Source organism: Bos grunniens, chromosome 9 (assembly GCF_055505025.1).
Source record: "Bos grunniens cultivar Pamir isolate PY7600 chromosome 9, Bosgru_T2T1.0, whole genome shotgun sequence".
In the NCBI taxonomy this organism is placed as follows: domain Eukaryota; kingdom Metazoa; phylum Chordata; class Mammalia; order Artiodactyla; family Bovidae; genus Bos; species Bos grunniens.
The window spans coordinates 24,020,691-24,035,774 of NC_141173.1; the positions used below are offsets into that span (position 1 = coordinate 24,020,691).

The 15,084-nt window shown below is 39.9% G+C and overlaps 1 protein-coding gene across 1 annotated transcript in view; it reads right to left on the reverse strand.

Moving 5' to 3' along the window:
- Positions 1 to 314: 314 nt before the first annotated feature.
- ME1 (malic enzyme 1) overlaps positions 315 to 15,084 on the reverse strand; it is a 220,965-nt gene continuing 206,195 nt past the window's right edge. The window contains exons 11-14 of the mRNA XM_086316963.1: positions 14,373 to 14,515; positions 12,862 to 13,035; positions 6,499 to 6,597; positions 315 to 2,008 (exon numbers count right to left, since the gene is read on the reverse strand). Coding sequence (XP_086173089.1) covers positions 1,841 to 2,008; positions 6,499 to 6,597; positions 12,862 to 13,035; positions 14,373 to 14,515 — 584 coding nt within the window. The 3' untranslated portion in view covers positions 315 to 1,840. The remainder of the gene's footprint in view (positions 2,009 to 6,498; positions 6,598 to 12,861; positions 13,036 to 14,372; positions 14,516 to 15,084) is intronic.

Here is a 15,084-nt window from a genome sequence, read left to right on the forward strand (position 1 = left end):
CGTTAAAGTATCTACTTCATATGGGAATGGTGAGGACTTCATTAAATAAGATAAAGGATGCAGACTACATGGTACCTGATCATCCAATGTTTGCTTCATTATCTTTCTCTGAGGATAACGAAGTAGCTCACTGGTAACAGTATACAGCAAACATGTACTAAATGACCACACATGTATTAAATGAATGAAGTTCAAAGTGAAATCAGCTTAGAATATTTTTAAAATTCAAAATTCTCAATCATATGACTGCCAAAACCCAGCACTGTCATTTTTAAGCGTAACAATATTTTGAGAAAAAGACAATTACTTCCTCATTTTATTCATTTGCTTTTTCTAGTGCTTTAATAAATCATTTGCATAGGTAAATACATTTAGTTAGAGCTACAAGACAACATGAAAACTAGACAAGAAATGATGAAAACTAGAAAAGGCATTCCAGATCTTTTCAAAATAACTATATTGAGGCAATTCTTGACTAACCGTTACCTTCAGAAATACCCCTACCCCTTCTACTACAACAATTTGTGTAACTTTCAGTGAAATCATTTATTACTACAGTTTATCCGAACATTTTCTTATACTCCTTGAAAGCCTTACTTCAAAAACAAGAAGTCTCCATATAATTCTGTAAATAAATAGTAAATGTTATTGTACCTGAGCTTAAGAATTTTAGCTTGTCTGCACTGGTTTATTAATTTCTAAAGTAAAACCTGAAATTAACGTTCATTTCTGGACTGTAACTACTGATAGTCATTAGAATATTTTAATATCTGATGTAAAGAAGGTTTCTGATATTAGGGAAGAGGTGACAAAATTTTCTTCAAACTCAGAGGAAGGTGAGTTTGCTGTAACACAACGAGCTCTTAATTACCTGAGCTACTACTCAAGGGGACGCTTGGGCAGGTTACTCAGTTGGGAACCCTGCTTGCCTTGACTCTGGAGATGTGTGTCTGAAGACGTTGACCCCACAGGCAGCCCTTTTTCAAGATGCCCCCACTCTCTCTGCTCTGCCCACTTCTCAGGCTGTGTTCAGCTGAAGCCACCAACCTCAGGACAGGGCCATGGTCTGCGAGGGCCCAGCAGCAACGTGCAGGGCTGAAGGACGGGGCATTGGAACCTCAGGACAGGGCCATGGTCTGCGAGGGCCCAGCAGCAATGTGCAGGGCTGAAGGACGGGGCATTGGTCGGGGAGAAAGAAAGGTGTTTTACGAAGGGATTTCCGATGGAGGACCACGGTGTTAAGGAGATGGAATAATGTCGAAAGAATATTAAAATCTAAGGCTGCACGAGGCATTGTAAACAGCAATGATCTTTCTTAGAAACGTTAGAATTCTGTTGCATCAAAAGAGCACATATAATCCAGGATTGGCATAAAAATACCTGAGGAGTTATTTTTCTCTAGGCAACAAAGTGTTGTTTCTGTTTTTAGCGAAAGTTCGTCCATGCCTAAATTGATTTTAATCTTTTAAGTCGATTTTTAATAAAGTGAGCAACAAAAGAATTATGGATTTTAATACTGATCATATCAATTTATTACTAATTTTGGACTTCCCCTTAGTTCCCTATATAAAAATGATGGGTTTCTCAGTGGTAGTTACAATAGCTTTTAAAGATAATTAAGATGAAAACCATAAATAACCAGAAAGTAAATGAAGCAAATTGTTCAATGAGATAATCACACTAAAGTATATTAATATTCTTCTGTAAATTTTTAGGTTATTAAAGTAAAATTATCATAATCTAGCATATTATGAATCGTTATAAAAGATTTCAATCTTTGAAAATCATGAAAGACTTCAAGACCTCATTAATGGAGTTAGAAATGTCAGCTATTATGCTACTAGTCAAGTTTGGTCTGTATTTTCTGGGCCTCTTTAGGCCAAGGATAACAATCAGGTAGAATCTGGTCATAGTCAGTGCTATACATCTGAGAGCGGACAAATGCTTCCTTGTTTGGGGGTTCAGGATAAACTGTGGCTGTCTTTTCTTGGTATGCATCTTTCACAATCTAGAAATAAAAAAAGAATATTAGTTATTTTAATGAATAGAGGTGATGATGAGCACATCAGAAACTTTTCATCTGATTTCATTAACAGATGAATGGATAAAGACACAGTAAATAAACACAATGGAATACTAACCAGCTATTAAAAAAAGGACAAAATAATGCCATTTGCCACAACATGGATGCAACTAGAGATTATCATACTACATGAAATAAGTCAGAAAAAGACATATGCCATATGATACCAATTATATGTAGAATCTAAAACCTGACATAAATGAAGCTATCTATGAAAGAGAAACAGACTCACGGGCACAAAGAACAGACTTGTGGTCGCCAAGGGGAGGACTGAAGTAGGGGATTGAGGTTAGCAGGTGTCAGGTATTATCAGTATACACAGGATAGAAAAACAGCAAGGTCCTACTGCAGAGCACAGGGAATTATATTGAATATGATAACCATAACAGAAAAGAATATAAAAAAGAAAGTGTGTGTATGTGTGTGTGTATATATAAAACTGCATTGCTTTGCTGTACAGCAGAAATTAATACAACAGTGTAAATCAACTATACCTCCATAAAAAAAGAAATTTTATATCCATTTCAAAAGATTAAAATAATTTACATCTTGCCTATTCCCAAAAACTTCAATGTATTATAATAAGAACACATGATCACAAAGATATAAAGTGAAAAGGCAATCATGTAACAAGAGGAGACTATGATGTCAGCAACAAAGGAAAGTGTGGCTGCCAGAGATTTACTCATGGGTGAGCCTACCAGAATTTCTCAGATGAGTCAGTCTTAAAAGCCTTGAAATGACCTGATAGTTAACTTGAACTCAATACCTTAAACAGAGTTTGAACTCAGATATCCTGCACTTTGAGCAATCTCGATTTTGAGCCTCCTACAGAATCTCTTTATTCATCCCACAGTTAAGGCGACGCTCACCCTAATCTGTGGGGCTCTGGGGGCAGTCTCCGCGCCCCCTGCCTGACTGGTGTCACAGAACCTTGTCTCCACACCTTTCTGTCACAGTCCCCATTCTAGTCCCCGGCCAGGGTGATCCTCAGCACTTTCTCCTTTCATAGTTGTCGCCTGACATGTCACACTTTTCCTAACTTTATTTGGCCCCACATGGTTACACATGATGCTTTTATTCTTTAAAACTCAAAAACAAACACACAAAACACTTCCTCTCAAGTCAATTTCAAACCTTGCCTTCCCATCATGTATCAATTTGATTCTCCTCACTTTGCTGAGAAAATTCCAACTAATCAGAGAAAACTCTCAATTTCTCATCATCTCAAACTATCTCCTCCATGTCTTGACATTTTCTCCTCCCCTGTGTTGAGAAAAACGGATTCCACTGTCAAAATTAGTCACTCCCCATGTGCTCTTTAATTCACTCCAGTTTTTTAAGAATGCAATCCTTAAAGAGCTGTTTGTATGACAGACTTATTTGAATAAGTGTGATTTTGAAGAATATTAGAATGATTATCTCTTCTCAATGTAAAATTATGCATTTCTGAAAAATTAAAGTTATAAAGACTGTGCTATATTATGGATAAACGCTTATAAAAAATAGGAATCAAAGTATGTGAATACATGCTTATACCTTATTATAATGATGTTAGAAAAGAAAGCAACCCAATGAAAAAAGACTGCAACCAAACACACCAAAATAAAGGATGACAATACTTGCATTAGAAAAGTAGAATATCAGGTATTTTCCACTTTCCAGAGTGCCTATGAGATGGTATTACTATGTTTTAACAGATATTCTTGAGTTACAATTCACTGACAACAAAATTCAACCATTTCAAGCATACAATCCAATTACCTCTGTAAATTCAGAGTGTTAGGCAACTGTTACTACATCCAGTTTCAGAACATTTCCATCACCCCAAAAAGTTCCCCTGTGCCTCTTTTGCAATGGCTGTATCACTTTTATAATAAAATGTTCTGTTTCATTCCTGACCCAGACTCTGTGCAAATCCATTCCTCCTTCTGCTTCCAGGACACACTGTATTCACAATGCTCTCATCAGTGAAATATTCACTCTCTCCTCCTTGTCAATGCCAGACTCTCTGGAGAGTGGCTTATATATTGTTGCTTTCCTAATTCTCCCCGACTTCCCAACTTCTTGCGGGACTGTGACCGTGTTTGTAAGTTTCTGAAAGCCTCCTAAGCACTAAATAAATGTCTTCCTCTGTTCTTATCACTGGGATTTGGTTCCATCACTCATAACTTCCACCCCCATCCTGAAACGGTGTCTTCTCTAATTTCTGAGAAGCAGCTCAGTTCTGAGCCTCTTCTTTTTACTGGTGCCCTTTTTAACTGGTTTCTTTCTTCTCTCTCTGGTTTTCTTTCATTTCCACTTGCTCTCTTGGTGACCTCAACTACCTTGAGAGCTTCCCCTGCTACCACATATAAATGATCCCCCATCTTTACATCCAGCCTCTCTTTAAGTTTCAGTCATCACCATCTACTTGTTAGAATCGTACATCTGAATGCACCATGGATACCGCAACCTTCAGTCTACTACACCACCTTCCTCTCTGAAGCTGATTCTTTGTCCTCGTTTCCCAACTTCTGTTTATGCACTCAGCTTTTTTTTTTTCCCTTTATAGGTGTGATATCTGAGTGCTGTCCTTCATTGTCTTATTTTCTCCTCCAATCATATGCTACTTCTTTTCATTGAAATCTTAAAAGGGAACTTAAAATGACAATGTGCTGTTTGGTGTGTTAATAATTCAAACTATTGAGAGTTTAAAATTAGTAGATACAAATTAGGAGAAATTAGGAGCATGTTAATTTGGGCTTCCTTGATGGCTCAGACAGTAAAGAATCTGCCTGCAACACAGGAGACCCAGGTTCGATCCCTGGGTTGGGAAATCCCCTGGAGAAGGGAATAGCTACCCACTCCAGTCTTCTTGCCTGGAGAAATGTCGGAGTCCTTTGTACTCTCCTACTGTCCTTCATCATCTTACTTTCTCCTCTGATCATATGCTACTCCTTTTCATTGAAATCTTCAAAAGGAACTTAACATGACAATGTGATGTCCCATGCACTAATAATCCAAACTATTAGGGGTTTAAAACTAGTAGAGACGAATTGGGACAAACCATGAGGATACTCTTCCATGAACAGATAACCAAGCAGAATTATTTAAAGGTTTTTTGTTTGTTTGTTTTGATTACTTGGTTTTTGAAGCACTTACTTTCAATCAACAAGATAAATAATGACGTATGAATCCTAAGCAGGACTGTTTTGATAAATTTGTTAATAAATTTTTACTTTCAGCCAGGAGCAATTCTGCCTCCAAGTGGACATTTGGCAATGTCCGGAGACATCTTCAGTTGTCACACCTGTTGCAGAGGCTACTGGCGTCTGGTGAATAAGGACCAGGGATGCCGCTAAACCATCTATAATCCCTGAGTAGCCCCCACAACAAAGAGTTACCCAGTGCACAGAGAGTCATGTGCACAGGCCTGAGGTTGAGAAATTCCATTTTCAACATGTGACTACTCCTGTGGGCTGAACTATGCTACCCCAAAATGTGATGCCTTAACCTCCAGTACCTCAGAGTGGGACTGCATTTGGAGACAAGGTCTTTGGAGAGATAATTAAGTTAAAATGAGACTGTTTGGGTGAGCCCTAACCCAAGCTGACTGGTGTTCTTGTAAAAACGGAAAATACGGACACACAGAGAGCCCCCAAGGATAGGCACACACAGAAGAAAGGCCACAAGAGGACCCAGTGAGACGGTGGTCATCAACAAACCAAGGAGAGGCCTCCAAAGAAACTGGACCTGCCAACCCCTTTCATCTTAGATTTCCGGCCTCCAGATCTGTGAGAAAGTTAATTTCTGTTGTGTAAGTCACCCAGCTGGTGGCAGTTTACTATGGCAGCCCTAGCAGATGAATACAACCACCCTACAAAAAAGTCCATTTCTCTCTCATCTTAGTTACAGAAAATTATGGTTCTTCTTGACTATCTCCTTGAAGAGTTCATCTGCCACCTCAACAGCTTTGAGTTCTCTGTTCTCACTGTTTTGCTTCCTGCCCAATTTAATCAACTGTGATTTTTAAGATGTCGCATATCACAGAGACTTGGGTGGTTAAAGGCCTAAACGTCACTCTATCATACTTGCAATATTGTGGTGACTATCACAGTGTTATATGAAAAATACCAAACAATAAAGGGTGAAGTTGGGGAAGCTTAGCTGAAATGAAAGCCTGATGAATTACTTCAATTCTGGGAGAGAAAAAGAAGGGTAGGGGAATCAAAGATTCAACCCATGCCGAAGGATCAAATACACTTTCTACGCTCTGTCAGGGCACCATGCCTCGTTTCTCTGACTTCTGACATAAGAAGTGGACACAGACGTCTCAAGGAAGTACATTTTTACTACCGTTTCACTGTCTAAATATGCACACTTAGCCATAGAAGGAAGGAAAAACAATGAGACTTGAACCACAGTGGTTTTACCTTTTCTGCAATTTTCAGAGAAACATCTCTAATGGTGTCCAAAGGAGGATAAAGCCGGCCCTCCTCCAAGTGTTTATCTGATACTTGCTGAGCTATGACCTTAAAAAAAAAATAAAGACAAAAAAAAATACTTCATATCATACAACGTGGTAGTTGTGAGGAAAATGGTGAATATCATTATAGATAAAAGCAGATCACATGAATGTCATGGGCACTTGCATCTCTCCCTCTCTCAATGGAAATGGAGCTCAGAGAGGCTTAGAGACTGGTGTGTGTATGCGAGTGTTTTTGGAGACTGGGGGGAGAAGATAATTAGCGAAAAAGATGGTGATAAGCATCTGGGTTTCCTCTTAACTCAGTTCCTCTTCTACTGCACCGTGAAATGCTGGCAGCTTTCTGACCCGATGCACTAGAGCACCGGGGGCAGAGGAGTAAGAAATTCAGAGGACAATGAGAGAAGTGATAGGAAAGGGCCTGGAAGCAGAGGGGGGAGAGGTCGGTCATGCCTGACTCCCAGCTCACATACTCTTATATGGGAGGCAGACAGGAGACTGAGAAAGCTATTTCTGAGTCACACTGCAGAGCAGGATATTAATGTTACACAGATTTTGGATCATGTGAACCATCTAATCAGCTTCAGCGTGGGCTGTCCCCACACACTCCCTGTTTCTAAAGGAAACAGTGTAGACATAAAAATGTGCTACAAGGGTAGATATTTTACGTTAAATGTTCTTATCACACAGACACATACACACACACACATAATAAAGAGGGTGGGAAAAACTTCTGGAGGTAATATATTTGTTTATTGTATGGATTGTGGTGATGGCTTCAAAGGTGTATATTTATCTCTAAACTCAATTTGAAAGATTTGTGGCTTTTTGTCAATCATACCTCAATGAAATAGCTTACAAATGAGACAAAGTGACATCATGAGCTTCTTGATGTGATGTACCGAGAAGGATATGATTATTGGGCCAACTAAACCAAACCCTATAACCACATAACTTGAATTAAATCATGAGGAACACTGCGAAAAACAACTAGCCTGTGCTCTTCAAAATGCCATTGCCAGAAAAGACAGAGAGGCTGAGACGTTCCTGCATATGAAAAGAGCACTCTGCAAGTTATAAAGGTCTTTTATAAATAACTGACAAAATTTGAATTTGGCTTATACATTAGATAGCATTGCTGCTGCTGCTGCTAAGTCGCTTCAGTCGTGTCCGACTCTGTGCGACCCCATAGATGGCAGCCCACCAAGATCCCCCGTCCCTGGGATTTTCCAGGCAAGAGTACTGGAGTGGGTTGCCATTTCCTTCTCCAATGCATGAAAGTGAAAAGTGAAAGTGAAGTCGCTTAGTCGTGTCCAACTCCTAGCGACCCCATGGACTGCAGTCCACCAGGCTCCTCCGTCCATGGGATTTCCCAGGCAAGAGTACTGGAGTGGGGTGCACTATATGAATATTAAAATTAGCTGGGTTTTCAGTTATCCAGTGACGTACATGAATCACCGTCTCCTCCAGGTGCTGTTGTCAGGGGGATCCCCTCTACAGTCATCTGGGCAGACATTAGAGAGGGTGGGGAAGGTGATTTAGGAGGAGGGGTGTGAGGGCAGGAGGACCAAGTCTGCCTCCCAGATGTGAACCGGAGACAGGAGACTGTTTCAGGCTGCTGTACAGACTACTTGGGAGTCTGTATTGCTGACCCTGAACACTCTAAGTCCAAGAGACTGTCCAGAGGACCAAGAAAGCCAAAAATCTCTTTGTGATATAAAAATCTGCAGCAATAGTCTTTGGGATTGGTGCCAATCCGTGGGATTTCTAGTTCCATAAGAGAGCCAACTAGCATTTTGACAATAATCCTAACAGTTACTAGATATGTGGTGGCCAAACAAAACATTCACCGAGATCTCTTACATGCTACTTTTGTTAACTACAAAATAGAGACAAGAGCATTCTTCTTTTTGTGCATTCTAGAGGCTGCAGAAAATTCTTAAAGAGATGAGAACACCAGACTACCTCACCTGCCTCCTGAGAAACCTATATGCAGGTCAAGAAGCAACAGTTAGAACCGGACATGGAACAACAGACAGGTTCAAAACTGGGAAAGGAGTATGTCAAGGCTGTATATTGTCACCCTGCTTATTTGACTTATATGCAGAGTGCATCATGAGAAATGCCAGGCTGGATGAATCACAAGCTGGAATCAAGATTGCGGGAGAAATATCAACAACCTCACATATGCAGATGATACCACTCTAATGGCAGAAAGCGAAGAAGAACTAAAAAGCATCTCGATAAGAGTGAAAGAGGACAGTGAAAGAGCTGGCTTAAAACTCAACATTCAGAAAGACAAGGTCATGGCATCTGCTCCCATCACTTCATGGCGAAAAAACTGAAACAGTGACAGACTTTATTTTCCTGGGTTCCAAAATCACTGCAGGCAGTGACTACAGCCATGAAATTAAAAGACACTTGCTCCTTGGAAGAAAATCTGTGACAAACCTAGACAGTGCATTCAAAAGCAGAGACTTTACAGACAAAGAGCCATTTAGTCAAAGCTATAGTTTTTCCAGTAGTCATTTACGGACGTGAGGGTTGGACCACAAGGAAGGCTGAGCACCAAAGAACTGATAATTTTGAACCATGGTGCTGGAGAAGACTCTTGAGAATCCCTTTGACAGCAAGTGAATCAAAACAGTCAATCCTAAAGGAAATCAACCCTGAATATTCATTGGAAGGACTGATGCTGAAGCTGAAGCTCCAATTCTTTGGCCACCTGATGCGAAGAACCAACTCACTGGAAAAGACCCTGATGCTGGGAAAGATTGAAGGCGGGAGGAGAAGGAGACGGCAGAGGATGAGATGGTTGGATGGCATCATCAACTCAATGGACATGAGTTTGAGTAAGCTTCGGGAGATAGTGAAGGACAGGGAAGCCTGGTGTGCTGTAGTCCAAGGGGTCCCAGAGAGTCAGAGAAGACTTAGCCACTGAACAAGAGGCGTGTCTGTAGTATTGTATTCTCACTGATAAATACCAGTGACTAGTTTTATTTAATTGAATAAGTATTTAGTAAGTTTCTGCTATGTGTTTTAGCATGGTGTTAGGTGCTACTGGTCTTCTGAAAGATGTATATGGGAGACCTTCTGTTTTTACAGAATATCACATATGATTTAGTTATAAGGCAAGACTTGACTGTTTGATATGTGAAACACTTGAAAGCATAATACAACGAGGAATCAAATGAAATATCAAAGAGTTTGCTAAAAATAGTCATGGCTAAGGAGAAAGATGAAAATAATTCAGAGCAGTCACAGAAAAGAGCCAAGGATAAGGCAGGACTTAAGCCATGATCTGAAGATAGGCTTAGACCAGTGGAGAAGGAATCATTTCAGGTCAAGGCGATACACAGGGCAGTCCCATGGCTGTTCCTAGGCGTGGTATATTTCAAGGCTTTGGGATTAGGGAGGATGAAAAGAAGGGCAGTCTTCCAAGCTTTGGAGCCTGCTTACAAAGTGGGTGTCACAAAGAGAAATGCGGATATTGAGGGTGAGGGAAGACGAAAGATGTTTTTTTCACATCTTTATTTAAAGAAACAGCAGGGCATTTTGGTGGAAATACCCATTGGGTCACAGGAGATGTGGTAAAAGATAAGAACAGAGATACACATATTTGGTCCCTTTCAGAATGACGACAATGGAAACGAGAGAAAGAGTGAGATCTCTGAAAGCAGAAATTAAAAGAGAAAAATGAGAACAAAAGATAATGAATTTTGGGAAGAAGCTTAGTCAATAGGTAACAACTAGAGGGCACAGGGAATGCTCTGTGGTGACCTGAAAGGGATGGAAATCCCAAAAAGAGAGGATCCATGTATGCATGTGGCTGATTCACTTTGCTGTACAGCAGAAACTAATACAACACTGTAAAGCAACTGTACGCTAATGAAAATTTTTTAAAGGGACTTGAAAGGGACACAAAGAAACCACTGATGTGGCATAAGAAACAGAAATATTATGTGATGCCTAAGAAGAAAGTGATGAAAAGGCCAAAAGATTCAGCCCGAGAGACCATCAGCTAGAAATCTGTCACTAGAGGGTGCTGGAGTTATTTAGGAAAGAAATCACTGGCAGCCGTAAAAGATCATCTTTCTTCTTCTGATGTGGCTGCTATAAAAGACAATGACTACATTTTCCTTAATGTAAGAACAACTTTGAAAGCTCCCAGTAGGTAGGCATCTACTTACGTTTAACACGACTTTTTGAGTCAGAGAAGCTCTGAAACCCTAGCCATCGTGCAGTGAGGACAAAGAGACCGAGCAGGAGGGCTGACAGACAGATGTTCTCATGGAATGACATGTGCGAAACCCTGGGGTTGTGCTCCTTGAGATCACGCCAGTAACATACACATCTTTCACGGTGGGGAGAAAAGCCTGTATATGTGATGAAATCACGTGAATGTTAATCAGTCTGGATGTGGTTCGGGTCAGTTAGCACGTTGTGCAGTGGGTTAATTTTAAGAGAAGAAACTCATTTAAATTTCTCCCCATGAATTGCATCCACCTCAAAAGTATCAACCAGATGAATACTCTGATGATCACAAGCTCATGATTTCACAAATGAAGGTCCAACCACTGTGTCATCCTCCTGAAGCTTGGGAGGGAAGGGAAACTGATGGGAGCCTGAGGTTCCCATTAGCTCTTGTGCTAGGAGTAATAAATTCCTCTATCTGACCTAGGAGTTCTGTGTCCTTTGCCAGCATCTGTGAATCTGAGGCAGGCTGACTTGCTAGCCTGCAAGTCAGGTTGAATTTTTGGCTTCCCTGGTAGCTCAGTGGTAAAGAATCAACCGGCCAATGCAGGAGACGCAGGTTTGATCCCTGAGTCAGGAAGATCCCTTGGAGAAGGAAACGGCAACCCACTCCAATATTCTTGCCTGGGAAATCCCATGCACAGAGGAGCCTGGCAGGCTACAGTCCATGGGGCTGCAAAAGAGTCAGACATGACTTAGCAACTAAATAGCAAAGGTGAAATTTCAGATCCTTCAGAGTGCCAAACAGTAGTGTAATGCAGCGTCCTTACTGGGTCTGCTGTGTGTTCTGTGAATCTTTCCTGGAGGCCCACAGAAGAGCCTGCTTCTGTCCTTTTAATGACTTTACAAACACCAAACTCTCTGTTTTAATTTCTTCTTAGCTGAAATACTATAGTGGTTGCTGTATTCTGCACTGAACCCTGAATGATAAACATTTCTTCACTATACCAAACCAGACTTTTATTTCAAATCACGAAAATGTCATCATTTAGGAAGGTTCTCCATAGAAATCTTCTCCATAGAAGATTCCCATGAAATCATGAGAAATCTTATTTCATGATTTGGAAACAAAAATTTTAATTTTCTCATTATTGTCACAGAACTTGATCAAAATTTTCAGATTTTTTTTTTTAAAGTTCCTTCTCTTGAACTCTGTTAATGAGAATGCAAACTGGTACAGCCACTGTGGAAAATAGTACAGAAGTTTCTCAAACTAAAATTAGAACTACCATATGACCCAGAAATTCCACTTCAGAATGTATGGATATATATATCTAGACAAAACTATAATTTGAAAAAAATACACGTGTCCCTATGTTCAGAGCAGCATTATTTACAACTGCCATGATATGGATGTAACATAAGTATCATCAAGATGAATGGCTAAAGAAGATGTGGTATATACATATAATGGAACACTATTCAGCCATAAAAAAGTGAAAATTTGCCATCTGCAGCAACAGAGATAGACTTGAAGGACATTATGCTATGTGAAATAAGTCAGGCAAAGAAAGATAAATGTTGTATGATGTCACTTAAATGTGGAACCTAAAAAATGCAACAAAATAGTGAATATGACCAAGCAGCAGCAGACTCATGGACACAGACAACAAACTAGCGGTTACCGGTGGGGAGAGGGAAGGAGGAGTGGCAAATAAGAGGTGGGGTTAAGAGGCACAAACTATTGTGTATAAAACAAGCTACAAGGACATATTGTGCAGCACGGGAATACAGCCAATATTTTATAATAGGCACAGATGGAGTATAACCGTTGGAAATTATGGATCATTATGTTGTACACCTGTAATTTATATAATATTGTACATCAATTTAAAAAAGGTCCCTTTTAAGGGATCAGAACACAGTCTTTTTGCTGGCTACAGAAGAACAATGCTTACTAGTGACTCACTGTGAACTTACAACCCACCCCTTACTCCCCTGGGGGAAAGATTTGATCCTCAGACTTTACACCTTCTAGGGAGTGAGCTGAGATGCAGATGGCCTACAACGAGCTGATCTGTCACAGCCTTGACAGACAGACAGTATTTTACAATACCTCAGCAGTGGTGAGAAAAATCTTATCCGTGATATGCCTCAGTCCACACGCCACAACACCAAGAGCAACTCCAGGGAACACGTAGGAATTGTTGCCTTGGCCAGGATAAAGAGTCTTTCCACTCGGAAGGGTAACGGGATCAAAAGGACTGCCGCTGGCAAAAATGGCGCGACCCTGCAAGACAGACACGCAACCGTGAAAAGAGGCAGGGTGTCTTCAAACAGATGGATCCTAAGAGAATAGTGCAAGTATTTAGTACTTAGAAAGAGGTCTGATTTTTCATTGACTCCCAGTAAGTGTGAATGAGAAGGCTCTCATGATGTTGGTGGTAAGTTCTGAAGTGGGTGCTTATTTTTCTCTATCTTCCTCTCTCCTCCAAGGAGAAGCGTACAAACTACAGGAGACCCCAAGACCACCACCCGTTGTTGGCGGTGGTCCAACACACAGGGCCATCAACCATCTCTAGCCTAGAGGCTTCCACTTACAGGCTTCTGAAGATAAAAGTGATGGGTTGGGGTTTGAGTCTTAGAAAGGCTGACATTGTAGGTTAGAGTTTAGGGGTCAACACACTTCCATGTAATCATTGGGACAAATTTTATACATTGTAAATAATTATCTGGAAAGTCCCATAGGAAAAAAAATTCACTAGCACAAGAGGGATTAGCAAATATGAATAAATTATCAATAATTGTAAACAACTGTCTTTATATTTTTTCCCCCTAGTCTTAATATTGGGTTGGCCAAAAAGTTCATATGGAGAAACTCAAACAAACTTTTTGACCAACCCAATATTTTCTCATGTTTTTGAGGAACCTCGAATTTACAAGTTTTAAGACAGCATGAACTCAGGGCCTGTCAGGGGCTAGACTCCAGACTGCCAGTCAAAGCGAGGGGGCATCTGTGTGATCTGGGAGGCGATATAGATGAAACTGCTCAGTCCTCGAAAACAGGGATAGGAAACCCTCAACAAATAAAGCATCACAGTCTAAGAAATGCCCTTGAAAAGCATAAACATGTTTTGGAAATAGTTATGTATTGAAGCTTTAAGGATGCCTATACCAACCTGGCTGGATGTCAAAATAACTGCCCAAATGCTCCATCCACAGCATCAAAATCCAAACCCAGGAGCAGTCAGCAAAGTAAAAATAAGGCTGTGGTTTTATACTGTATGCTTGTGTTTAGGAATAGCTAGTTAAAAGTTATTTTAATAAGCATCTAGGATCAAGCTTTTTCCTCTTTAACTTTTATGTTTAGATCTTAGATACTTCCAAAGCACTTAAGGAAAATTATCAATAAAACATTACAAAGTTTATTCTGTTTTATTGAAGAACAGGATTTATATGACACTCTAAAAAAGGATATGGTTCTTATCCTTCTGTTTACTTCGCCTTCACTCTTGGTTGTAAAATGTTTAAAGGTTAACTGGCAGGCACCTTAGATACCCTGGGCTTCCCTACAAAGAATTACAATTTGACTATTAAAATATCAGTTATGTTTTTTTTTTCCCTTACCTTGGTCAGTTTATAGCACTGCTCTGCAGTACATTCTGCTTTACTAGTTGGATTACTCAAGGCAAAAATAATAGGCCGTTCATTGAAGGCTGCCATGTCTTTGATAATTTGTTCTGAGAACGCACCACCAATCGCAGCAACTCCTAACAGAGAAACAAGAAACCAGTGAACAGGGCCATCATTGGTTATTTAATCCAATGCCCCCCCCCACCCCCAGCCCCACCAAACAATGAGACACGTCAGGTCATTTTGTAATATACCCTAAGCAATACAGAATATTTGTATGAAAATGACAAAAAGAGGTGTCCGTTAATGCCAATAGCCTTTAAGGTTATAGTATCTATGAAAAAAAAAAAAACAAGAGTTTTAATATTCGGCTCATGAGTAGATTTAATGACCAATCACTAGGAATTCTGATAATAGGCATTTTTATTGGAAAATAAATGTATTTAATATATATTATCTCTCTATAAACAATTCTAGAAGTTTATTTCAGTGTCTGAGGCTACCAAGTAATCATGTTTTATTATCCAGTGCTAACACTTAAGTCAATCATCCCATTCAATGACAGAACTGGAGTATGACTCATTGAAGGAATTTGAACAGACAAAGCAGTTAGCATCATGAAAATTTTAAACAGTAAGATTCCTGATAGAACACATTTTATAAAAAAACAATGAAGGTTTACTATGGTTGCTGTCATGGAGTAAAC